General features: G+C 43.4%; 2 protein-coding genes across 7 annotated transcripts in view; one reads left to right on the top strand and one right to left on the bottom strand.

The window, feature by feature from the left end:
* Positions 1-10,794, bottom strand: part of LOC102101258 (charged multivesicular body protein 3) — a 34,498-nt gene extending 23,704 nt beyond the window's left edge. Inside the window, exons 1-3 of one of the 3 annotated variants that reach the window (XM_005517920.3) lie at positions 10,360-10,794; positions 9,761-10,016; positions 7,556-7,695 (exon numbers count right to left, since the gene is read on the bottom strand). In XM_005517920.3, the coding sequence (XP_005517977.2) occupies positions 7,556-7,695; positions 9,761-10,016; positions 10,360-10,623 (660 nt within the window). In that variant the 5' untranslated portion in view covers positions 10,624-10,794. Of the gene's footprint in view, positions 1-7,555; positions 7,696-9,760; positions 10,096-10,359 lie in introns of those variants that run through there. The other 2 variants (XM_014260763.2, XM_088056699.1) reach the window with 2 other exon arrangements.
* Positions 10,795-16,673: 5,879 nt separating this feature from the next.
* Positions 16,674-25,081, top strand: part of RMND5A (required for meiotic nuclear division 5 homolog A) — a 50,905-nt gene continuing 42,497 nt past the window's right edge. For all 4 annotated transcript variants that reach the window (XR_015772630.1, XM_088055972.1, XM_014260894.2 and 1 more), the window contains exons 1-2: positions 16,674-16,895; positions 21,422-21,564. Coding sequence is in view for 3 of the 4 variants with exons in the window: in XM_088055972.1 (XP_087912098.1) it covers positions 16,754-16,895; positions 21,422-21,564 (285 nt within the window). In the remaining variant the exon portion in view is untranslated. The remainder of the gene's footprint in view (positions 16,896-21,421; positions 21,565-25,081) is intronic.

The raw sequence follows: 25,081 nt of genomic DNA, 5'->3' as shown, positions 1-25,081 counted from the left end.
CTGTCACCTGCCTGTACTGGTGGAATTTTTAACACCTGCTTAATTTCTTTCCTATGAAAAAAGTATTTTCTCACAGAGAAAGTTCTTTGTACTGAAGAACAAAGACCTTAGAAGCAATCTGTATTTTGTAACTACATAGAGGAACCCTACTCTGGTTTTGCACACTGAAGCTTCATAAAATATTTTGGGCTCATGCTTTTTTATGTCATTATGGAAAAAAAATCCAAATAAACATGTCCGTTGCAGCTGCTCCTTGCAGACAACACCCACTTACAGCACTGGGAGTTCACCATGCCAAGGCAAGGCTTTGTATTTTGGAAAGCAGTCACCACCTCTGTGCATGAGGGAGTCCAAGAAAATACTGCAGGTTAAGCAATCAAAATGTACTCCAGTTTAAATTAAAAATAACCTGCAAACACTTGTAACAGATTTTATTTAAGAAGTGTGAATTTTGATAAGTTAAGAAATTTAGCTTAAAAACCTGTGACTGAGAAGACTGGGAATTTGAATGTGGAAGAGGCCTGGAAGTTCTTCAAGCCCATGGTGTTAAAACTATCAGGATTTTATATTTCAAATAAGAAAAAAAAAAAAAAAAAAGGTTGCTAGGAAGAAGTGCAGGATTTGACAAGCACATCCAAAGAGAGGTTAGGAATAGTTTGACAATCTACAAGAATTGAAAAAAAGGTCAAAAGGAAGAGCTATCAAAGAAAGATATGCAAGGGAAAAAAGTAAGGAAAAATGAGCTATTCAAGTTAGACCATACAAAGACTATTACAAGTTGTACCAAAAGGTTTTTCAGTCATATGAATAAGAATAGAACAGGGGGAGAAGAAGCAGGATCACCAAACAATGAAGATAGGATAAAAATGTAAGATAATTTTCTTTTTAAAGTTAAATTAAAACTGTGACTCAGTTTTCAGTGAAGGGGGGGTAGCTGGCCATGGACCAGTTAGCAAATTTATGGGAAGAAACTACATCAACTGAAGGTGAAAGCAGAACTCAAATTACTTAATGCACTTAAATCAGAGTAAGCAGGATATCTCCATCCTAGAACTGTAGCACAGGCACACAGTATATCACAGATGAACCTGTGAAAATTTCTTGCAAACCCCCATCAGACCAATTCACATTTTGTCAGGACAGTAACAAGTTTGCAGCTATATTTAAGAGTAAATGAAAAAAAAATTCCACTATTTTGATTTCAATAGAATGTAAAACTTAGAAGTTTTAGAGGCGCAGAGATAGTTGCATTTGCCACTTCTTTCTAGCATGTAATTACTAAAGCTGTATCACTCCTGATTGAGAGAAACTTTCCCTGAAGGAAAAGGACTGAGTTGCAAGAGAAAAAGGGAATGTAGTACCCTGTTTGTAGTTTGGTAGCATATCATGTATTATGCCACATGGAAAATTTACATGAGAACTACAGATAGGCTTTTATAGTGAGTGGAAAAAAAAAAAAGTGAGTTTTAAAATGAGCAAGAAATTGGCTACAGCAAAAAGACATCAAAATACCAGAAAGGTGCTAACAGACTTCTTAATAGATTTACCTTAGAGCTCAGTTCATCATATATTCCCATTAATGCCCTTCCTGTGGGAACCTGAAGTCTCCCAAAGCCATTTGTAGAAGATGTAAAACTGGGAAGCACATCTATGTGGGAAAGAGGATTATAACGCCATGCAGGAAGAGCTGCACAAATCTTGTAATGCAGAGTGTCACATGTGAAATTGAATTCAGTAATGAACAGGACACTTGGGGAGTTCATCAGTTAGAAACAGCGACGGGAAGAAATGCTTGGGGCTATCAGTTGCTCCACAAGAAAACACAAGCCATCAATATTAACTGGCTGCAAAACAAGCAAAGCCCAGGATATATCAGACCTGACAAAACAAACTGGTTGATCGACCTCACTTACTGGGAGGAACGTGGTTGACATCAGGACTCGGTGAAACCAAAGGGCAATGTCAATTTATGCCCAATAGGAACAAATTAGCCCTGAATACACCCAAGCCAGAAGTCAGACACACATTACCAAGAAGAAAACAGTCAACAGGAGTATTTGAACAACTTACAGTGTAAGAGAGACAGCAAAATATTTTCTAGACACGTATTCTACAGTATAGCAGAAAGCTGAACTAGCTCATCAAAAAGGTCCCTTGCAATCATAAATTCTATTTAATGTTGCAGAAATAAAGCCCAAGCTCATAAGCGAAGGTACCTTTTAGGAGATCAGCTGACACAGATAGAAACAAACACCACGTCTGGAGAAGCACAAACCCTCTCAGCTTTGCTTATTATTAGCTATGTTCACAATCTGTGACATATCACATGTCAGAGTGACAAGTAAGACAATGAGGGTAACTCAATTAATCCATTAATCATCTTAATGGGCTAAGGGAATCCAATAGGATCACAGTAACCCTGCTATTTAACAACTTCACAGAATGGATCTACCCTCTAACCCACACCTAACCCAGGCCAGAAGATTGGCTCTGACTGCAAGGTCTGAATTACCATCTCTAATACTGAAAATGCTGAGATTCTGATGATTTCAAAAGACAGTTGAATAGGGAGCTTTTGCATTGGAGGAGTTCTCATGACATTGAATTATACAGAATTATCTCCAAAGAGTTCAATCAGGAAAGCAATTAGAAAAATAGAATTATTTTGATTTATATGTTAAAGTAGTTATAGTTATGACATTAAAGAACAGACTTAAGGAGCAAATCCCAGAGCCAGAAAGATTCAAACACTTGGAAAAAGAGGACTAAGTCAGCAAGGCACTTGCCTCTCTTGCCTAATCCAAACCCAAAGTATATTGGGTAGGTGCATCAATATTGCAAGAGCTACTTTATAACCATCACGGATCCAGCTGCTCCCTAATTTCCAAGTATCATTAAGCATTTTTAAAGGTTATTTTATGAAACATAGATTCTTAAAATACAAGTAAAAATACGATTGAAATTGAAGAGGCTTGAAGAAGCACAGCTGATGTTAGAGTTTGCTGTAGCAATGCAATATACAAAGACAGATTCCTCTTCTGGTATCCCTGAAGTACTTGAGCATGACATGATAATGACCTCACTTGAGCATTATCCCGTTCTCCATGCATTTAAATCAGGTTTTGCTCAATTTCTTTCAGAAGGTATGCAGAGATCTCAAAGCAGGTCACAGGAATGAGATTTGTTTTCAGTAAGTTTTGAAGCTCGCTCACAACTAAAAGTGTTCGAGTATCACAAGGCATGACAATGAGTCAGAGAGGGGCAAAAGCAGAACAAACACCTCATGTACTCCAGCTCTCATTATTTTAACCAATTCTAGCTGGGATAGCAAGTGTCAGGCACACCTGCTCATGCCAACAGCACACAATTTCAGACACACAGTAATAGTCACAACTTGGTTTTACAGCTCAGCCACAAAGACAACGACTCCAAGTGCTCCTCAAATCTGGGCACTAGGGCGCAGTGACAGACTTCACACCATCAGGAAGAACAAAACCGATTAAGTAAGAGACACCATTCCCTGCTGTGCACACACACATCCAGGTAGTTCTCTCAGTCAGTCCTCACTCAACTTCAGCAAGTCACTCTCCACACAATGAATACAGACGTTTGAATTGCAAAAAACCTGTGTAATTTTGCCAAAGGCAAAACTGATTTCTAACTCATTTAATGAACAGGTAAGGTTGTATGAACGTGAAAATTGCCTGTCTGCTTCAGTGGTTTCCAGTTTGAGATACCCATGAACTCCTTCACACTGCCTGCAGAAAGTAAATGAGCAGGGGAAACAATATTACTGTAAATATCCATGCATGCCCTGAAAGATTTTTAGGTATCCACAAAGATAAAAAGGCTCAGAAACTGTAGTCATAGAACCCTTTTTCATCAGCAACTATGCTGCAAACACTTCTTCTATATATAAAACAGAAGTAAAAATACAACTAATTATAAATGGACTGGTAATTTACTTATTAGAAGCTTGGAAAAAAGCTCATTTATTCCAGACAATGTCAATAAGTTTCTACATGAATGTCTGCACTTCTATTAATTCTGAAACATCTCACTTTCTGTTTATTATTTGACAATGTGTTAATGGAACTGAATTTCCACTTAGACTCTCTTTCCTAAGAATTCACAACTCATTCAGAATCCACCCATATGGACTGAAGATATCTGGAGATTTTTTGCCTTTCTTTTCTGAGAAAGAGATTGTGAGAAATCACATCAAAATAGGCAAAGACTATATCCATCACAGCACTCAAAAATTAACCACCTAAAAATTACATGCAGTTTCTCCAAGGAGGTGAGGTGATCTATGCACTGATCTGGTCAGTTATGCTGTCAGTTAGGTCAGAGATTGAGAATAAATGAGTTTCTGCAATGAGTTCATACAGATATACAGGCAATACAAGGACTATTACATTCCAGCTGATGGTATTCTGCACCCTTGACTGGATATGATGCCTCTAAAGAAGAAAACTGAAACTTAAAATCATGTATCCTGTGGTAAATGATCCTGAAGGGCTATTGGAAAAGACACAAATACTGAATTATGTATTTTGAAAGAATTGAGTGTTTCTGCTTTGTTTCTTTTTAGCAAGAACAGCTGATCACCTGGCAAAATTCAGAAGGCAAATAAATATGAAAATCACTCATCCTACATGCAAGCAAAAGGAAGAACAAACAAACCATCACCACCAAAATGCTGTAGGCACATTCCTTGCCCTGTGACTACACCACTTGAACTAGAAACTGAGATGCAGAATAGACTGCAGAATTTTATATCCATAATAATGCCTTTGCAGCTCTACCAGACACAATCAGAATGTCTGTCCTTGTACTTCAATGCCAGGAAGAAAGTTGCCTTTACTTCTCTCTGCCACTGTGTTATAGTAGAGACTTTTAAAATAAAAATATACATTCATTTAGATTTTAACTCCATTCAAAGAGGATTTTTATCTGTAGATAATTTTCAAAATCCATAATCACTACAATACCATTGGATGTTGGACAGGCTTCTAGAGTCTAACCAGAGCCTGAAAAAGTAAGAATGTTACATATAATTCCCTCAAACAACAAGAGGAGCAGCTCCAGAAACTACCAGCCACCCCCCTTGCCAGCCAAAGAAGTGCACAACAGCAGCTGGCAAGCAAGAAGAACAACATAAAAGGAAAGGTGATGAGATCATGAGCTAATAGGAGAAAGAACATGCTGCTGTCTGTGGCTCTATGGAAGCACCACACAGGAGATGTGAACAGCTACACTGGTAAACAAATTACCACTGGACCAGGATGCATTGCATGTGGATTTCCAGAAAATAAAGAAACAAAGCCATAAAACACTGATCCCTTATGTATTGACTTTGACTTTCTTCAAGGAATTCATCTTGCTGACTCTAAATCATAAATTTGCACCTCAATTTTTGTCAAATATAACAAGAAATAGTAATTGTTTCCTCTTTTTTCCTTTGATTCTCTGCAGACAGTGATGGCTATCACATGCCCAGCCTGTACCACACCAGAAATTTCATTTATATGCGCTGGAAAATAAAAATCATCTTCAAAGTCTCAGTCCTCTCATACATCATCAAAAGTGTTCAAACCAACAAGTGACAGCCACTCAGCCAGCTAAGGCAGAACTGCTCCTCTCCCTCTGCTCCTTTCCAGCAGCCCCCACAGAATAGGGATTCAGGGCTCAGGATACTGAAAAGGATCTGGAGATCCTTTCTGCTTCCCAGCCAGCAGCAACAGAGCAAGGGAATCTCCAACCTTGCCCATGGTCACCAAACCCACCCATGAGGCATCCTCGCTCCCCTGCATGAGCATCGAGCTGGTTAATTAGCTGGAAAGTTTCCACAGGATTCCTAATGGCAAAGGAGGATGGGCAAGGGAGGGAATCAAGAGTTAGAACTGGGAAGTGATGGTAAAAACCAGCTCTGCAGGGATGAGGTCTAAGAAAAGAGTGTGGGAAAGCCTGTGAAAGGACACAAGGAACCCAGCACAGGAGTTATCCAGATAGGAGTTGTGGTGGGGAATGGAGCAAATGAAAACTCAGAGTGATGAAAACTCAAAAAGCAAGAATGAAAAATATAAATTCGACATCTCTTGTGGTTTTTATTGTAGAGAAACAGACAAATAGTGTTCAGCAAGTAAATTATTCAGTAAATTCCACTAATTTTTTTTTTCCGCAGCTATTGTGACCAACTGAATAGCTGTGCAAATATTCCCAGAATGATGACAACATTTGTCACACTGGAGATACCAAAACACAGCCTATCTGACCTGCTATTAGGATGCCAGTGGAAAATACAAGTAAAATTCTGCAAGCAAGGAACAACAGAGAACTATCATATTTCACTCTTTTGAGCTGCATGGGGAGGAGGGAAGGTTTTTCACAGCATATTCACGCTTGTATTTGTCAACTAGCTTGGGGACATGTAAACTGCCTTTCAACACTCTCTCTCTGCTTGAAGAATGCTCTCCTGTATGACTGAAACCTCAAACTTGGATTCAATAAACTCCAAATATATCTTTCCCAAAACACAAATACCATTCCAAGTCTGAAGGTAATCTTTCCTCTTGTCTATTTTGGGGGTGAGACCTGATGAGGTGACAGTGCATGTCTAATAAATAGATTATGAAGATTTAATGACTTCCTACTAAATAGAAAACATGAAGTGACACCAGACAAACCAGGTAGGAACTGTCAATGGAACAATTAATTGCTTGGTGGGGAATTCAACTGATGTGGCTGTTAGGAAGAAAATTGTGCCTTATAAAACACCCTTTTATCAACAGAGAAGTTGACATAGAAAAACAATTTCTACATTTTGGTCTAGGCTACTTATGTTCTCAGGAATTATGATTAATTGCTTCAGAATCCTATTGGAAAAAGTCTGTCTTTATTTTCCTAAATGATCTCTTGTTCTCAGGCAACCCTCGGGAAACAATCTAAAATTGCTGGGCACAAAAGGTTTGGGAGAAAGTTAACTTTAAGCTACTGGAATATGTTGTAGAAACAGCCTGCTAGCCTGGGAAGTTGGCAGACTGAGATCCTTGCTGCCTTTGTGAAGAGCCAACAGAAATTTTACAAGTGCTCTAAGCCCCTTAGACAGCAGACCCCTTGAAGCAGCAACTTCAACAGCTTGGGTCTGAGCATGTAATGCAATCAAAAGGACGAGCAGCACCAGGAGCCCGTGCCCGCTGGGAGCATCTGTACTAATGCACCTACTTCACACATTACAAGGCTCTTACAAACCCAGGGCCAAGGACTTGCATATACTCTGTGTACTTCAGTGTGTGCTGCTCTGTTTGTTTTCTGGTTCTAAAGTGCCTGCTTTTCAAAAAGCTATCCAAAGAGTAACAGGCTTTTTTTCTTCCTGTCTGGATAGGAACTCTGACACTTCCAGCCTTTCTTGTTTTATTTCTCTATTCCTTATCTCCTGGATGAAGTTTATCTTTGTCACCATCTTTCTGTTTAACTATGCCCATAAACTCCTCCTTTGAAACACATTTTGGATATGATAAATATATAAAAAACAGAAGTCAAATGTATATACCTGTACCAGCCAGATCCCATCTTTTGTGTCTTCTACAAGCTCATAGAAGTGCATTTCACCACTGAAGTTTGTACTGGAAACTGATTCAGAGGCCTCTTCCTCCTTGAGAGCTGAATACAGCTCTCCTTCCATGAGGTCTCCTGGAAAAGAGACAATTGGAGAAATTCAATTAAAATGGCACTGGAGAAAGATTCCTTCACGTATTCTAGTAATAGTTTAACTAACTATATTTGCACGGTTCCTCAGAGAACCTTTTCAGTACAAAGGTAGCTAAACTTTAAGTTGTTACTGTAATTCTATCTCTGGTGACATGACTGTGAACAATTTAACTTCAGTCAGACCACAGAAGACATGAATGCTCTGTTTCTGATTACACAGATGCACCACAGATGCACGAGCCCACAAAGGAAAAGAACATCTTCTAGGGCTCATTCTCTGCAAATAACAACATTCAGTGGCTGACAGCAATTTTAGTTGATACATCTTTGCTTCTGTTTCACAGGATTGCAATTTTGCAGCAAGCAATTTCTTAACATTGATAATTCGAACAGACTTCCAAAATGTCAATCATTAATTCTGGACCAAAATTCTGAACCAGTGTTTTTGGTCCTGTTGCTAGTAAAAATCTCAGGCAGAATAATTTAGCTGTTGGCTTTTGTTTGCACAGTTGGGAAAAGTTCCCATGATGCAGCAACGTAAAGAGCTCACAATAAAATCATCTGATTATGTTTCCTTCATAATATCATTTCCTTCTCGTGTTTTGTTTCACAATCATCACAAACACTGTTACTGACAACCCTCATTCTAGTAACTAATCTACTAAGCTTTAAGAAATTAAGTCTTGTCCAAAACCAGTTTCTTTAAAAATATAAAAATAAGTTCAACAGCTGAAATCCTTGAGGGGTTTGCAAAAATATTTGTAAAATGTAGAGGGGAAAAAACCAAAACCAAAACGCAACCACAGAAAAATGCTGCAAAGCCTGTTAGTATGAGAAGTGTTTCCATGACATTTGAAGAAGTTGGTTAATACAGTTTGTTTGGAGTTAAACACTTCCCTGCAGCATATGCAACCCAAACATCACGACATCATGAAAGTACCTGACAGCCAAGGAGTGAAAGTGATTGGAAACAAAAGTGAAAGTGCCTAATGCTTTTCACTGGTGGAGCAGCAAAGCCAATAAACAACATAAAAACATAAATAAACAATGAACAGTAACAGCAAATTAGATTTAAATGCCAAGGATTAATATAAATTATTTAAACCAGCATTTTTAAGTTTATATGGCAAGCACTACATCCATACAAATCCTTCTCCCTCCCCGTCCAGACATTAGAGACCCACACTGCCTATCCCATTTCCTGGGATTTCTCTCTCTCCTGGATCACCAGCCCTTCCATCGTTGATTTAAAAGCAGCGACTCACATTTTCCTGCTTGGCTGGCACTACAGCTATTACATCAGCCCCATCTCCCAGTTCTTGGGGCCAGTTCCCTCTGAATGCTCCAGGCAGCATCCTCACTTTCAGGACACTTCTGCCATTCTTACATCTCCACTGCTCTTTATCGGTCCTAAGAAGTCCATCTCCTTCACCTGATTCTCCTTACTTCCGAAATATCTCCCTTCCTTTTTTCGAGTTTTTTGTATGCAGGAACTAGTTCTGTTCCCCTTGTATAAAACCATCTCAGCCCTGGGTACCCATTCCTCTGCTCCTCAGCTATGAAATCATCGCTTTCCTTGGGGCCCATCTTGATAACCGTACCTGTAATAAACCCCGCAAACGGGTGGGAATACACGAGAACAAGCTGGCCCCAGCAGTAAACAGTAGCCTACTGCAGCTATTTGAAGTCTCTCCTCCTCGTTTTTCACGGCTGACGGCACTACCCGCACTGACCCGACCGCCCGCAGCGGAACTCCCGGGGAAGGGCCGGGCCGGGCCGCTGCTGGTGCCCCGTCCAGCGCAGGCCTTTCACTCGGCGCAGCCCGCTCGGGCTCACAACGCCGCCGGGCTTTTGACCGTCATCCCCCGAGGTCCCCGGGCTCCCTCCATGGACCCCCTTGCTGGGGAGAGACAGCTCGCTCCCCAAACCCGCCCTGAGAAGGGAAGAAGCGCCCGCGCCTCCATCCAAGGGCGGCCGGAGCCCACGCGGGGGTGGCCGGGCAGCGACCTCCGTCCGTCCCCCCGGGTCACGGGGGAGCCCCACGTACCTGACTTCTCCACCAGCTCCCGCACATCCTTCTTCTCGGGCAGCCCCGAGTGCCCCAGCCCGCGGCACTCCAGGATGGTCCGCAGCTTCCTGAAGCTCAGCGCCACCGGGTCCACCAGCTGCGTGGCGAGGAAGCCGCTCTCGTACCACGCCACGGCCTCAAACACCCGGGCCAGCACGAAGAGCGCCAGGAAGTAGAGCAGCAAACAGCACAGCTTCACCCACATCTTCCCGGGAGCGCCGAGCCGGAGGCCGGGCTGGGGAGGGAGGGAGGGAGGGAGGGGAGCGGGGGCTGTCAGGGGAGCGGGGCCGCTGCCCCCCCGCCTCCCGCCCGCCGCTGTCGCTGTCCCCGCCCCGGCGGAGCGGCGGAGACATAACAGTGACGTGAACAGCCGGCACCGCCCCCCTGCCCCCTTTCCCCTTTCCCCCCTTCTCCTTTTCCCCTTCCCCTTCTCCCCCTTCTCCTTCCCCCCCGCCGTGATTCAGCACTGCGGCGCGACCCCGCATCACCGGGCTCGGGGGGCGGTCGCGACTCTGCCCCCGGCTGCAACTTTGGACCCTGCGGCTGCGCTTGCTGCGAGAAAAATAATTCATAAATACCTCGGATACCGGGGAGAGAGAGGGCGGGATCCGACCTGGCCGACGTTTTTCATTAAAAGAAAAATATTTACAAAGCCAGAACTGGGGGCCGATATTTGCAGGACCGATGTGTTCGGCAGTTTTAGGGCAGCTTAGTGGACACAGCTGATTTGGATTCGGGCTGCTGGGTGTAGGGATGATCCCTCCGCTCCTCATTCCCGCACGCCAGCCCCGCTCCGAGCCCTCGGCTGGCGCCAAAGCAAATTCCACACTGAGAAAATTCATCTGCACGGGTCGGAGCTCGGACTCTGCAGCTTTGTCTCGGCACTCCAGCGTTGAGAGCTTGTGCCAAAGCGACAGCCAAAGGCAAGCGTGAGCTGCACCCCGACTTCGGACAAGGGTTTAAGTTGGGTCTGTGCTCACGTTGGAAGTGTTTTGGAGCGCAGCGTGGATCCCCGCTGAAGCAGAGCCTTGAAGAACCATCCCAGCCTGGTTCACACAAGAAGTGTTGGCCTGCAACGATATAATTTAGCCTGCTACAAAAAACGTACTAAAATCAAGCTGCTGGGTTGAGATGAAGGCTCTCCTCTGAAGGAAACTCAACAGTGCTTCTGAATGTTTAGTTATTTTAAGAATCCATAATTTGCATGAAAATTGGCAGCTCATACAGATGAGCACCAAAATAGCAGCTTAGCTAGCTATAGCACTGAGAACCCCCCAGAGTGTACACGCTGAAATTCTGTATTATCAATTTTCAAAAAGGCACACTAATATTGGTCTGGAAAAAAAGCATTTAGATCACTGTACTCCTCAGAGCCTTTAAAATACATTTTACGGATTTCTCACGATTTAAAAAGGAAAAAAGTCCACAATCCAGGTTCAGCTTGTTCTGTGACACAGCCGACACAGCCTCTTCCAGAAGAAAAATCATGACACTATGTTCTTCAGGGATGGGCTCATTTTGGTTTTTGAAAGGGGAAGAGTGAAGAGATTGCAGATGTAGCTGCTCACAAAACGCTGGTAAATGTTCCCTTCCACTGGGAGCCATATAGAACTTCATTCTTCAACATTTTTATCTGGAAAATATATAAGTGGACAGCAGACCTTGTATCTGCTGGTGCTACTCTGTTAAATACAAAGGGATTTCGGCAGCTCCACGGGGTTTGCAGCAAGCCTCGGGTGGCATGGCCGGGTGGGACAGAAGGTACCGGAGGCACAAGCCGGTGGAGGGGGTCACAGAGGCCGGGCCAAGTGCTGTTCTCCCCTTCACAGCCACTGCAGCCTGGGAAACTTCCCCTGCCGAAGCCAGGGCCCATCTCCCTAATAAGCAGGTGGCAAAGCATCAGTAAGATGAATCCTTTGCCCTTGGCAAAAACCAAGGGAGTGGCTTTGTCCCTGCAGCTGGTAAAGCCGGAGGACAGTCAATAAAACGCACATTTCCCATCACTTGCCAGAGGGCCTCAGGCAAGCTCTGAGCCCTGAAGTGCCCCAGGAACAGGGTTCTTTCCCAGAAGCTTTCTGAAGACCCGTTTCATACAAGAAGTTGCCTGATTTCTCTGCCTTTTGTTTCAAGTGAGTGTGAAGTAATTCCCACCCGTGTGAAGTGATGGGCCGGAGTTTGAAGAAGGACTTTATTTAACTTTAGTTAGAAAACACCGTTGGGATGGAATTTTTTGTTTGGTTTGGTTTGTTTGTTTTACATGAGCACCTCAGATCCTACTCCAGTAGAACCCTGTGTTTCTCCCCTGTAATTTCTTCGGGGTGCCCTCATTTCCCCCAGCAGGGAGGCACCTCACAACAATTACGTCTACGCTCACAGCTAAACTATTTGTAACACCAACTGCTGGGGTGGCTGTCACCAGCGTGTCATTTCCGAGTGCTCATGGGCTGAGCTAAATGAGGCCCCTGCAGAGACAAAGCCAATCATCTGCCAGAACTCAAAGCCCTGGAGTCGTTTCAGGAAAGTACAAATGGTATTTCAAGCCAGTACTGAAAAGCCCCCAAAACAACCCAAAACAAAGCAGCTGCCAACACTCAAGCACCCGGATGAGGGGCGGGTACAACCAAGAATTGCAGGTGATGAGTTAACCAAAGGTCTGGCAGAGCAAACCTAAACGGAGCCAGCTCCTCTCCCAAGCTCTCTGGTCCTCTCTTCCCTCCCCACCTCTTCATCCCTGATGCCCTAAGCTGACCCTACCATAAAATGTTCAATTTTCTAAAAGTAGCTGTCATTTGGTTTCCAGTTGCAGCTCAGAATGTCTTTGACATGTCACCTGCAAACAATCTTTCAGGGAGTTTTAATTATCTGGAAAATCTAAATATCTTAAGAGTGAATTGAAATTCATTGTGACTGAACAAAAAAGATGACACACGCTGGCATTTTTAAAGACCCCAGGGTTAACACTACTTAATTAACAGCATTAAACAGTCATCAGTCAGTCCTATGCTCACAGAGCAAATATTACAAATGTGAAGAGCATGGAGAATATAAATTCCACCTTTAAACAAAAGCCCAAAGCAAGGATCTGCTTTTAAATAATTTTGGCAGCAAAAATAATTTATTATAATTTAGGAACTAATGACCCCAGATCCTGAGAACTGGGACAGCCACCTTTCTTTGTCAGACAGCCAAACCTGCAGTCTTTTTTATCTGCTGCCCCTTGGCGAATGGCAAGGATTCCCTCTCCTCCCCCATCCTCTCCTACAAGCAGTTGCTGACTGTGCAGCCTGGGAATACAGACATTAATCCACTTTCCAGACTTCTGTGGAGAACATAAGAAAAGTATTGTCGTTTTGAAATCAGTAAAACAGAAGGTTAACCATAAAACCGATGTTATAAATGCAAAGGCAGATTTGGGTTAAATAAAAACAATTTATTATAAAACAATTTCTATAAAAAAATAAACAATGAGGGAAAACCACAATAAAACAAACAGCGCAGCGCTGGGTGGACAGGGGTCTATACCCAAAGGTATAGGTGTTCCCAAATCCACGAAGGAGGGTAAACTGTCCAGGGTTTTTATAGGGATTTTTAGCCTTGAGGCCAAATTCCAGGCAGGCACCATTCATCAACAGTCCTTGATTGTCGTATGAATTGATTTCCTGGCATTGGAGAATAGAGTCGAATGGACGTCCGGACCGAGTCTCCTCATATGTAAAGAAATTCTGAGTGGCTCTTGTGGTTCAGGCCATCCGGATGGGATGGCTGGATCCGGGTTGGAGCCGATGGATATTTCGGCTGGATTTTTCCTTTTGTTTACTTGATGGCTTCCCCCAACGGTAGCCCGCAAGGCGAGGTGTTCGGGTCCGGTGATGAATATCTCGTCGGTGCCTCTCCGTTTTGGCTTGATGTTTCGTGTCCTGCCTATTCTTCCCCGTTGATGGTCACCGAGCCTGTCCTTGTCAGTTTGAGGAGTTTTTTTTTTTTTTTTTTTTTTCCTGTCAGCTTGATGGGCCGCGTCCTGTCTATTCTTTTGTTGATGGGCGCCGGCTAGGATCGTTATCCTTTGAGTGGGAATTCGTGGCTAGATCTGGGAAGGGCTTGTGTGTCATACTGTACTTTATATTTTATAGTATTGTTATATACATTTATTTAGATTTTTACGAATTTTTACAAGTTCATTTCTCACACCGAGAATTAAACATCTTAACTCAATTCTTTACCATTTTAAAATAACATCACACCATTTTTAAATGAGTTTATCAAGACAACAGTTTAGCAAACTAACATTCAAACAACCTGAAAGACAATTTTCCCAAGAGCCAGGTCTGCAAATACCATTTACTTTGATGACAGGAACTGGACCTTGATGATACTTGTAGGTCCCTTGTAATGCAGGATATTCTACAGTCCTGTGAGTTTCTGGGAATTCACTAACACAGAAATTCTTGATGTGCTTCTTTATCAACATGGGTGCATTTTGACATGTTTTAGGTGTGATATGAAACCGTGCCTCCTTTAATTGATAAGAAGTTTCTGTTACAGTCTCAAAGGAAGATGGCAGCAGCCCAGACATTACTGTGTTGCAGGCAGGGGAATTTTAAATCAGAAGATGTTTTATGCTTTGTACAAGTGGCCAACGGGAATCTGGTTTAACAGAGGCGTGAATGTGTAACACAGCGACCACTACTGACAGCTCAGCTAAAGCCATGGCTGTTTAACCGCGGAATCCTGGCATGGTTTGGGTTGGGAGGGACCTCAAAGACCATCCTGTTCCACCCCCTGCCATTTGGGTGAGGCAGTCACAGCGGTCTGGTGGTGATTCACACAGGAATTCAGGTTGGACAGGACGCCGGGAGGCTCTGAAGCCTAACGCCCTGCTCAGGGTCGGCTGTGACACCGGGGCAGGTGATCAGGGCTTTCTGCAGCCACAGCTGGATCTGATGGTCACCCCCCGCGGGCATTTGATCTGCTATAAACACACAGTGATTAACGGCACAAAAATGGACATCAATCAGGGGAAGACAATTTACAGGAGCAGAATAAATAACTAAGGCTTCAAATAAAGACTCTTTTTTTCCTAGGCAGTTTGTATTTTCTGTTTTTGTAACAGTGAAAAACTATTTGTTGCACCCTTGGAGAAGACCAGCTCTGTTTAACATCCAAAATAAATTAATAAAGGAGTCCTTGCTTGAATGTGCTGAGATGACCAAGGAACCCAGCAATGAAGAACTTCACAAATTAAACCCCTGTGCTGGTAACCTAAGAAACCAGAAGATACTGCTTGTGTTTAAGCATAATTTGTGATAAAATAAAGAGCAAAACCATAGAAAAGCAGCAGTTTGGGCCAAAATCTGACCAATTACTGACAGTACACATCACACAAGTCCTTCATTGTTGTGAGAATACAGAACTCTCGATTTTCCCATCCTGACCAGCACTGTGGACACAGATGAAGCAAGACTAGACTCAGACCAAATGCTGATATTCCAGTTAACTTTGCCAAATTTATTAGCTTTTGTGTTACACAAAACACAGAGTCCCGTGTGTCCTGGGCTACTGCCTCCAAACACCAAAGCTCACAGACTCACCACCATAAAATCACAGAATGGTTTGGGTTGGAAGTGACCTTGAAGACCACTTAGTTCCAATGCCCCTGCCATGTGCAGGGACACCTTCCACTAGTCCTGATTACTCAGAGCCCCATCCAGCCTGGCCTCGAACATTTCCAGGGATGGGACATCTGCAGCTTCCCTAGGCAGTGCCTTTCCTGTTCCAGTGCCTCCCCACTCCTACAATGAAGATTTTTTTCCTAATACTCAGTCTAAACCTGCTGTCTTTCACTTTGTAGATATTCTTCCTTGTCCTGTCACTATAAGCCATTGTCAAGTCTTGTCCTATATTTTCTCTAAGTTTCCTTCAGGTACTGGAAGGCCACAGTTAGGTCACTCAAAGCTTTCTCTTTTCCAGACTGAACAGTCCCAATTTTCTCAGCATTTCCCCACTGGAGAAGTGCTTCATCCCTCTCATCAACTTGGTGGTCTCCTCTGAATTCAGCTGGAGCTGGTGTTAACCAAGTGGAATTCGATCTGAGGCATCTCTTTGAGCACATTTTTATAATTTGCTGCCAGTCCAATGCACTTCAGCCTGTTGGTCGACACAACACCCAGCAGGAAGTTTACCGACCAATTAACAACCCAACGACAAGTTAAATACTCCGTTTCCGGCTCGTCGGGCTCCTTAACTCAGCCCTGACGCTGCTTAGCATTACCTGTGCAATGTTTGGGGCACAAAACATTTTGGGGCACAAAACATTTTTGAGCTGCGAGAAAAGCTCCCCGCAGGCTGGCCGGGAGGGAACCCCTTGTGCCCGAGTACCACCCGGGGGTCACCCCAGCAGTTACAGCACACCCACCCCACGGCCTTAAACCGAGACTCGGAGGAGCCATCCCGGCCCCCCAAGGCCTCCCCGGGCCGGGTCCCCTCAGGCCTCGGCGCCACCATGGCAACAGCGCTCCTCAGGTCCCCGTGCTTAGCTGCCCATCTCCCTGCCTGATCCGCAACACCCCCGGGATACCCGTTCTCCGGGCAGACTCCCACGCGCCACCTGACGGGGAAGCACTTCCTGTTCCCGCCGGGACACCGGAAAAAAGACCCGCCCATCCCCGCCGGCGGCGGCCCGGGGCTGCCCGCCGCGCCGCCTGACTGAAAATCGCCGCTCCGCCCTACATTGCGCGAAGGTCCCTCGCTGAGGCGTCCGCGGCGCTGCCTGCGCGGAGCGCCGGGAGGTCCCCGCGTGTCCGCGGCGCTGCCTGCGCGGAAGTGCAGCGGCCCGAGGCGACGGTGCCGCGCGGGAGCGGGGCCGGGGCCGCCCGAGGGCCGGGGCTGGCGGGGGGCCCGGGCGGCGCGGGGGGCCCGGCCGCGGGGCAGCAGGAGGAGCAGGACGAGGAGGAGGAGGAGCGCGGCCCGGGCGCGATGGACCAGTGCGTGACGGTGGAGCGGGAGCTGGAGAAGGTGCTGCAGAAGTTCTCGGGATACGGGCAGCTCTGCGAGCGCAGCCTGGAGGAGCTGATCCAGTACGCGGGAGGGCTGCGCAGGGAGATCCTGCAGACCGAGAGTACGTGGAGACCACCCCCGCGCCCCCCTCTGCCCAGGGGACGCGGCCCCGCTCCTCCCTCCAGGGAGGGAGAGCCCAAAATTTGGGGCGTTGTGGGCTTGACACCCCTCAAAACTCCGGGTTTTGTGGGCTGGGAACCTCCCCCTAAGGAGAGCCCTTGCTCCAGAGACCCCCCCCCCCCCCCACCCCGAGGGTTTTATGTTTGGGTTGGGCCGGGGGTCTTCCCCCTCGCCCCTCGGAGCTCTGGGGGCGTTGTTGAAGGGAACATTTAAAAGGAGGGAGCAGGGGAGGTTTACGTTGGATATCAGAAAAAGGTTTTTCACCCAGAGAGTGGTTGGGCACGGGGACAGGCTCCCCAGGGAAGTGGTCACAGTACTGAGCCTGACAGAGTTCAAGAGGTGTTGGGACAATGCTCTCAGGCCCATGGTGGGATTGTTGGGGTTGTCCTGTGCAGGGCCAGGAGCCGGACTCGATGGTTCTGGTGGGTCCCTTCCAAGTCAGCCTATTCCATGATTCTGTGACCAGTCCCGGCCTTCCCGGGCCTCTCCTGCCTCGTGTGTGCTGCTGGAGAGGTTCGTTTGTTCCTGGTCAGCAGGTCTGGCGTGACCCTGGCCAGTGTGTTCATAACCCTTTGTGCTGGGTTACAGAGGGGTTGGTCACCCCAGGGGAAATAGAGAGGAAATACGGCAGAGCTGACCTGTTTGCTTTCCCCCCTCCACTCCCCGCCCCCATTTCTTTTCTTTTTTTGTCTCTCTTTTCCTGCGTCCCTGAGTTGTGTTCCTTTGCTGTGGCTGGGTTTGGCGGTGTTCAGGGTAAAGCCGCGCTTAGCAGGAGGTAAACAAACCTTGTCTCTGTGTCACAGCTGATGCTGGGCACTTGTGAGGGCTGTAAACACGGGGCGATTAAACCTTGCGAAATCCCGGAGATGGAGGTAGTGTCGTGTTTATTGAAGTGGGAGGGAGTGGAGAGGCAGCTGAAGTGATTTACCCAAGGCCATGCAGGAAGCGAGTGGTGGCTCAGGGATTAAAAATAGGAACTTGCAGGCTTCTAAGACCGAACTTAAGAGCAGCTGTGCTGCTGCTCCGTTGTTTTTGTTTTTGTTTGGTTGGACAGAAACATCTTTGCCGTGGTCCTGTGGTGCAAAGCTCACTCAGGAGTATGGATAATTCCAGGAACACAAGCATGAGTATGATGGAGCTGCTCTGTGTGTACCCAGAAGTTTCTATAGAGAGCAAACATGGAATTCCGATTGTGAGGCATTTATTTGGGATGAAATAAGGCTTGGTCTTTCTGGCACTGTTTTGAACTGTGTTTCAGTGACCATTATTTGTGCTGTTTGAAATAGTCTGGGCGTTGATGACAGTCGTTAAAATCTGTGTCTTCACAAACTGAGGTGCTGACCTTGCCTGGAGAGCTGTGTGTGTGACTCTCTTACTGGTGTTGGTCTTTGTTGGGCTGTGAAGGTTTGACTGTGACATTCCTGTTTCAGCTCCAGAGCTTTTACTCTCTTTGTAATGATTCCTCCAGGATCCTCGTTGGGTTTTCCATCCAAGCTTGGATTAGCAGTTTTTGGCACTGTACAGCGAAGGCCTTGGACATAATTTCAGCACTTACCAAGTGATGCTGTCCCAGAGAGCACATCCCAATTTCTTTTAGTAAGTGGTCTAGAATGAAGCCAATGCATTGTTTGTGCACCCTCAGACATCTGGGGACTCTTCAATTTTGGCATCTGACAATGAGTTGGATTCATAGGGGCCAGAATTCTTACTATTTTCTTTTTTCTTTAACATGTTATTTGTAACTTTCTAAAAAGATCAGGTATTTTCAGTTTTTATACACTATCTTGAGGTTTTTTGAAAATTGATGGAATTGAAAGCAGCCAGATGTCTTAATGTGGAAATCTAATTCAGGGCTATGAACTGCAGAAACAGGCTCCTGGATGTAATTTCAAAGGAAAAAAGAAAGAGAAATGAAAGCCCTCACTGCTGAAGAAGAGGTTAGGACAAGATCTGAGAGCAGAGATGTATGAAAAGACCTTAAATAGCAGTGGATAAAAAAGGAAGTGGGTGGAGAAAAAGAAGCTTTTAGAAACTGCTTTAACCTCTAAACTGGTTTTCTGCTTCCCCCCTCACACAGTGTATTAAAATGTCTTGAGCTGATTTCATGTTAAAGCCTAAGGGCAGACCAACCCTATGCTCAGGCCTGTGAATGGGAAGACAAAGTTTGTTTTTCTTCTCTGTTCCCTTAATAAATCTGCCTTTCTGGAGTAGCCAAGGATTGCATATTCTTGGATGGTATAAGTGTGTCTGGCTGAGTAAACTTGGCATTGGACTCTGTGCTTGTGGGCCAATATATTTAATTTATTTTTTTTACTTGTGTCTGTGCACACACATCACAAGCTGTCTCTCTGTCCTGTGAACCCTGAATTACCAGGAGGGATGGCTGCAGACTTTCTCCTGCTGATTTAGTGCAAGTAGCTCATAGTTTGATTGGAGCTGAAAGAGAGGGGTGCAGAGGGGAAACCTTCTACAGCTCTGATGGCTTTTCCTCTGTAGACATTTTCATTGCTTTACTGCAGTTGGGTTTCTGCTATAATGTCAGGGGCCAATAATTCACTTCTTTGCTTGGGGTAAAAACGGGCACCCATGTGGATTGTTTGGATTTTAGCTTAATGGCTTTCAGAAAGTGCACTTTAGCCTTTGTGTTTGTTGGGAAATGAGTATTTCCATTTTGCTTTTTGCATAGTCTCTGGCCGGTCATTTTGCTATGGCAAAATTTATGAAACATTTAAAGATGCTTCATATTATTTTAAGTGTTTGTCATAAAAAATTAAATAGCAACTAAGAAATAATGATTATTCTTGAAATAATTTGGGGAGATGAACATTTTCAGATAGTTAAGTGGAATTTTTTGTTTTAATTTGGGATGTATAGAATCACTGAAGTGACTCCTCACTTCTACACAATTACTCCTCAGTCATCTTCTAGAAAAAAACACAGAGCCCCATCAGCCTTTTGCCCAGGAGATGATCCTTGGCTTCATGGGACTGAAGGGAGAAAAAAGCATAGTAAAGCTTACTTTTGTTCTTAAAACACATGTTTGCTGGAAAGAATGATGTTGAAACTTCCCCAGCTAGGGCTTGTGGGGCTGGACAGGAGCTGTTTGCTGGTCAGAGGGGAGGTGGCTCGGTGTGTGACAGTGTCAGCAGAAGCGGTCAGAGGGTGCAAGAGGGAAGGTGCATAGAAAAAGTGGTTGTGGAAGTATTATCCACTCCCTATGATTGCAGTTTTTCTCTGGATACCCTTTGCTCTCTCCTGAAACTGGGCTCTTAACACAGTGCTAAAGCAAAGATGTGTTAAAATATGAAATCAAAAAGGAACAGACCTAAAAAGCGAACGCGTTTTCCATAAAATATTTTTTCTAAAGATTTATTTAAATACCTCTAAAGAGGTATTTTGGTGATTTTGTTTTTTTATCTGAAGTCTTTGGGTCTGGAATATTAGGGAGACATTTCTGAGCTGCTTTCCCACTTAAATTAGTCTTCCCATACAGTGGAAGGTTGCTAAGTCTGTGTCCCTAAAGGAAAAATTCTTCATCTAGAATGACCTTTGAGAGAGACCTTCAGAGGTAAGACTGGAAGGGAGATTTTTTTGTGTTTTTAAATCAAAAGCAGGAAGAAAGGACTGGAGTAAAGCACCAAAAAATATCTTTTTTTTTTTTTTTTTTTTTTTTTCTGACTCAAGCTTCTGAGTGATGTTTGAATCAAGGCACGAATGGTATAAGCTATGAAGTGCTCTGATGTGGTCAGGGGCCTGTAAGCCTTTCCTGTTTATCTTCTCGACAGAGTGGGTAATACAGCAGTGAACTTGTTGGACATCAGCTAAGAAATGTCACTGTTTCTAGAGAATAAATCTTATAACAAGGTCCACAGATCTTCCATGGACTTTTCTTATCCATTGAGGGGAATTTGAGACTGTTCAGAACTACTGCCACAAGTCAGGAAGCAGAATTTTCCCACAGCTCAAACACAGAGTCCAGTAGCAGTGGGTGGCTTGCGGGGCAAGAATTAACTGGGCCATCATTAATCCACATTTTGCTTGCACCCTGCTGAAGTTAAACATGATGTTCTCATGTACCTTTAGGGGCTATCTAAAAGAAAACTGATCCTGTAGTAGCTTCAGTATCTTTCTGTTATGTCCTTAGAGATTTGTGAACTGAGTGTTACTGTGAGATGTTTGTTCATCTGCTGTGACTGAGACACATGAGACCTATACATTAAATTTTTAAACTGTTGCACTTGTTCAATGTTATTGTGCACCCGACTGGATTCGTAATTCCATGGGGGTTTTCATAGAGATGGATTCCTGTACATCTGCTTTCAGTTCAGCTGATCTTGCTTTGCAAATACTTTCTAGATTGCTTTTCTTTAATACCACTTTTTGTCTGCTTATGTTGTTGCATATTAAGAGATTTAGTACTACCATTTGTTGGTAACAAAGTTGGTAATTTTCCTCTCTTTTGTCTAGATCAAGATGGGGACTTGTCTGGGACGATTTCACTTGTTATGACGCAGTGTTGTAAAAGAATAAAAGACACAGTCCAAAAACTGGCCTCGGATCACAAAGACATTCACAGCAGTGTATCCCGAGTTGGAAAAGCCATTGATAAGGTATTAATTTTGTGCTTTGTCTGCATTATCACATTATAATACACATCTGATGTGTTCTCTGCTTCCCAAAATTTAGCTTTTTGCTACAGTTAATCTGAATTAAGTATTCTCTCAGCTGAAGAAGCAAAGGCAAGCCAATGGGCAGCAAGCTACTTGCTGTCAGAACTTACTGCAGACAGCCTATTCCTTCTGGGACAGCTCAGATCTCCTAATTTCTTACAGACCATACCCCTGTAGATACTACAGGATGTAGAAATGTTTTGTGTGTTACCAATTTAGCTAAATGTTTTCTTCAATATCTGTGTCAGTAAGAAATACTGTTGGTTTTTATATCTGTCTATATATATATATATATATATGTATTTCTAGTTGCCAGTAGCAGGTAACGCTGACGTGCCATTTTGTAGTGTACGTGGCTGCCCCATCCCTGGAAGTGTTCAAGGTGACTTCAAGTAATCTGGTCCAGTGGGAAGACCCTGCCCGAGGCAGAGGGTTGGAGCAAAGTGTCTTTAAGATCCAACCTAAAACATTCGATGATTCTGTAAGACCAGAGAATTTTTAAAGAAAGATATTTTGTACCTCTTACAGGGATGTTACTGGTTTTGGGAAGTTAATTTTATAGCAGTGCTCTTAATGAGTAATAGAGGAGATTCAACATTTCTCAGGCTCTGTGTCTCAATGATAAGATAGGGCAGCTTGTCTTTGGTGCTTTACATATGAGACATCTGAATTCCAGGTTCAGCAGTAACTGGGATATGAATACTTTTGTACCTATTATTGTAGGTAAATATTAACAGTTCTTTGAAATGATACTGAAATTGTGCTACGTGTATACTTTCAGGCCATGCTTTTCTCCCTCTCTGTTCTCTTATACAAAAGTAGTTCTGTGTGCAGGGAGTCTGATGCTTGCTGTTATGGAAAATGTGACTCCGACAGGGTCTAAACATTTGTTCAGTACACAGCACTGATTTATTCTTTGGGAATTCCATTTAAACTTTGGCAGTAATGATAATCTGCTAAAGCATAATGTAACAATAATGTGATGAAGAAACAAAGTACATAATGCTGCTTTATTAGACTGAATGTCCACAAAACTTACATTTTTTGTTTATGTTTGACTGACCATTGTGGAGAGTTCAAACTTTGTACTAATAGCTTTAATCCACACGTCACTTTATCCAAAGCTTAAGGATGCATCTGTCTCAAATCCTTGCTGCTGTATCTAAACCAATTAACTAGAGTAAAATTCCATCCTTATTACCAGCTTGAAGCCTGAAATAAATCGATGTAATCTTGTACTAAGTTTTTAAACTTTCCAGTTCTGCTTTAGCAAGTTGACTTTGTGCAAACACATTTCCAGGTTTAGCCATACTTTTTTTATTTAAATCCTCTGTGGTAGAAGAGCCCCAGGTTGTATGGAGAGGGTGTAAGTGTTCAGTGGAAATTGGTGATGGTATTTCTTGTAAGCCAAAGAAAATGCTTGCAAGCATAATGAAGCTTAGGCTTGAGTCTAATCTCCAAATTGCTGTTTCAGTTGTCATGGGAATAATTTTTCCAGTGTTCTGTCCTGCTGTTTTAAGTTTATGTAGTGTTTTAAATTAAAAAGTAATTGATGTAAATAAAAGCGTTTTTTAAATTTCAAATATGCTGCTTGGTAAAAATAGTAGAAAGAATCCCATTAATCTGCTTTGTTCCTGTTGAGTGTCAGAAGGGCTTTTTCAGTGAGGTCTTCTAAAATGAGCTCACCTGTCTGTGTGCAGTGTGCTTGTTCCTCTGTATTTTCAATCTCACTTATTGTCTGTGGTGTTAGCATTAAAAAATTAAAAGCAGTGGGAACTGCACAAGTCCCCAGTTCTGCTTGTAACAAAGGATGTCATTCTATGATGTTCAGAGCACAAATTAGGATTGTCTCCTTAAATATGTCCTTGGTGGAATTTTTTTGATTAATTTTCCCCAACTGTAGTATCTTAAGAGGCCTACTTTAAAATATACCCCAAAGTCTGTGCCTTTTTTTCAGATGAATATGTGTAATGTTGAAATCCAGGTGAAATTCAGCATTTCCTGGAACTGTAACATTTGAAGCAAATTTTCCATATGTACTTAATGCTTCATATGCTGCTGGAAAATACACTTGGAACCTGCCAGCAAAGTCTCTGTTGGCACCAGAGTCCCACACTGGAATTGCCCTCTCCTATCCTTTCACAATAATATACTTATCTTAAACCAATAGAAGTAATTAAGTGTAATTGATGTAGTGAATTGATTGTCAATGCATTCTGGTCAAAATACTGCTGCTTCCAAAATAGGAGTCATTAGAATTTAAGGAAGCACAGCCCTTGCCTTGATACATGAGACTGGAGTTTTGTTTCTGTCACATGTAAGTCCTCACTTATATTACAGACAGATTAACATCTCTAAAATACTGCTTATGGTCTTACTAACTCTGTGTGCTCAGGCACAGATAAATGGCCTGGTTTGAGATTGGGAAACATGCTAATACTGGTACCCATTTCATGTGACACAGCCAAATGGTAGCTGCTGTTGCATGTAGAATCAATAGACTTCCTATTTAGCAAGCTTGGATTGTGAAAGAACCTGCTGTATTTTCTGCCAGTGGCAATTTTAGGTTAAATTTCTTTTTTTTCCTGTATTGGGGCTATATAGGGTTATACCTACATAAAAAGTTTAGTCTGGTCAGTTTTTAAGTTGCTTGTGAACTTGAATGTGCCCTAGACTTGTCTGCCTGCAGTTCACTCTGAGAACAGAAACTCTTAGAGCAAAAATCTGGCATCAAACACATTGAAGTCTGAAATGCCAGAGCTTTGTGTGTTGCTTGTAACGTTTATCTTATAAGCTAAATCTTTTTTCATGGCAGTCCTATGTGGATTGCATGCTTCTGATCTGCAAAAGGCTACCCTTTCTCCCAAAGAGCATTTTCTCCATTGAAAGGAAATGTTTGCATCCAGTTTTTTCTGTTTTGTACTGGCAATTTCTCTGCTTCCAGAACTCATCATATTGCTGCTGTTCAGCAAGTTGTTATCAGGTAGCTCGTTCATCAGAGTTCCTGTGAATCAATGGAATGATTTGAATTTATCTGAAAGCATGTTTGATGGGCTGGTGAATGTTTTCGGTCTAGGAGCAATCTGTCTGAGTGGTTAAATGCCTTTATTCAGGAAAGCAAATAGAGTAAAGGGTAGTTCCTTCCATTTCCCCCCTGAATTTTATATCTGTTATAAGGCCAACATTTTAATCAAGTCTTTGTTTTGGGAAAGCAAACTTTTGCCTAAGTTGGTGTTTGTTTCATGTAAGAACTTCTATATGAACATACTAAAAACCTTTACTGAACATCACTTAATTGTGTTGCTATGAAGAGTGGGGCCACATAAATACAGACTCTTTGCAAGTTAAGCTTTATATTATTTGTAAACTGATTGAACAGAGAAGATAAATGTTTTATTTGTATTTTGGGTAAGAATTCAGAAGGAAGGAATGCACAAAGTAGTCTCAACTGGGTAAC

The sequence above is a fragment of the Pseudopodoces humilis genome, chromosome 6, assembly GCF_049639895.1.
Source record: "Pseudopodoces humilis isolate 2021_Gansu_Grassland_sample_001 chromosome 6, ASM4963989v1, whole genome shotgun sequence".
Taxonomy (NCBI): Eukaryota; Metazoa; Chordata; class Aves; order Passeriformes; family Paridae; genus Pseudopodoces; species Pseudopodoces humilis.
The sequence above is the reverse complement of the archived record's forward strand: the minus strand, read 5'-3'. Positions and strand labels throughout refer to the sequence as shown.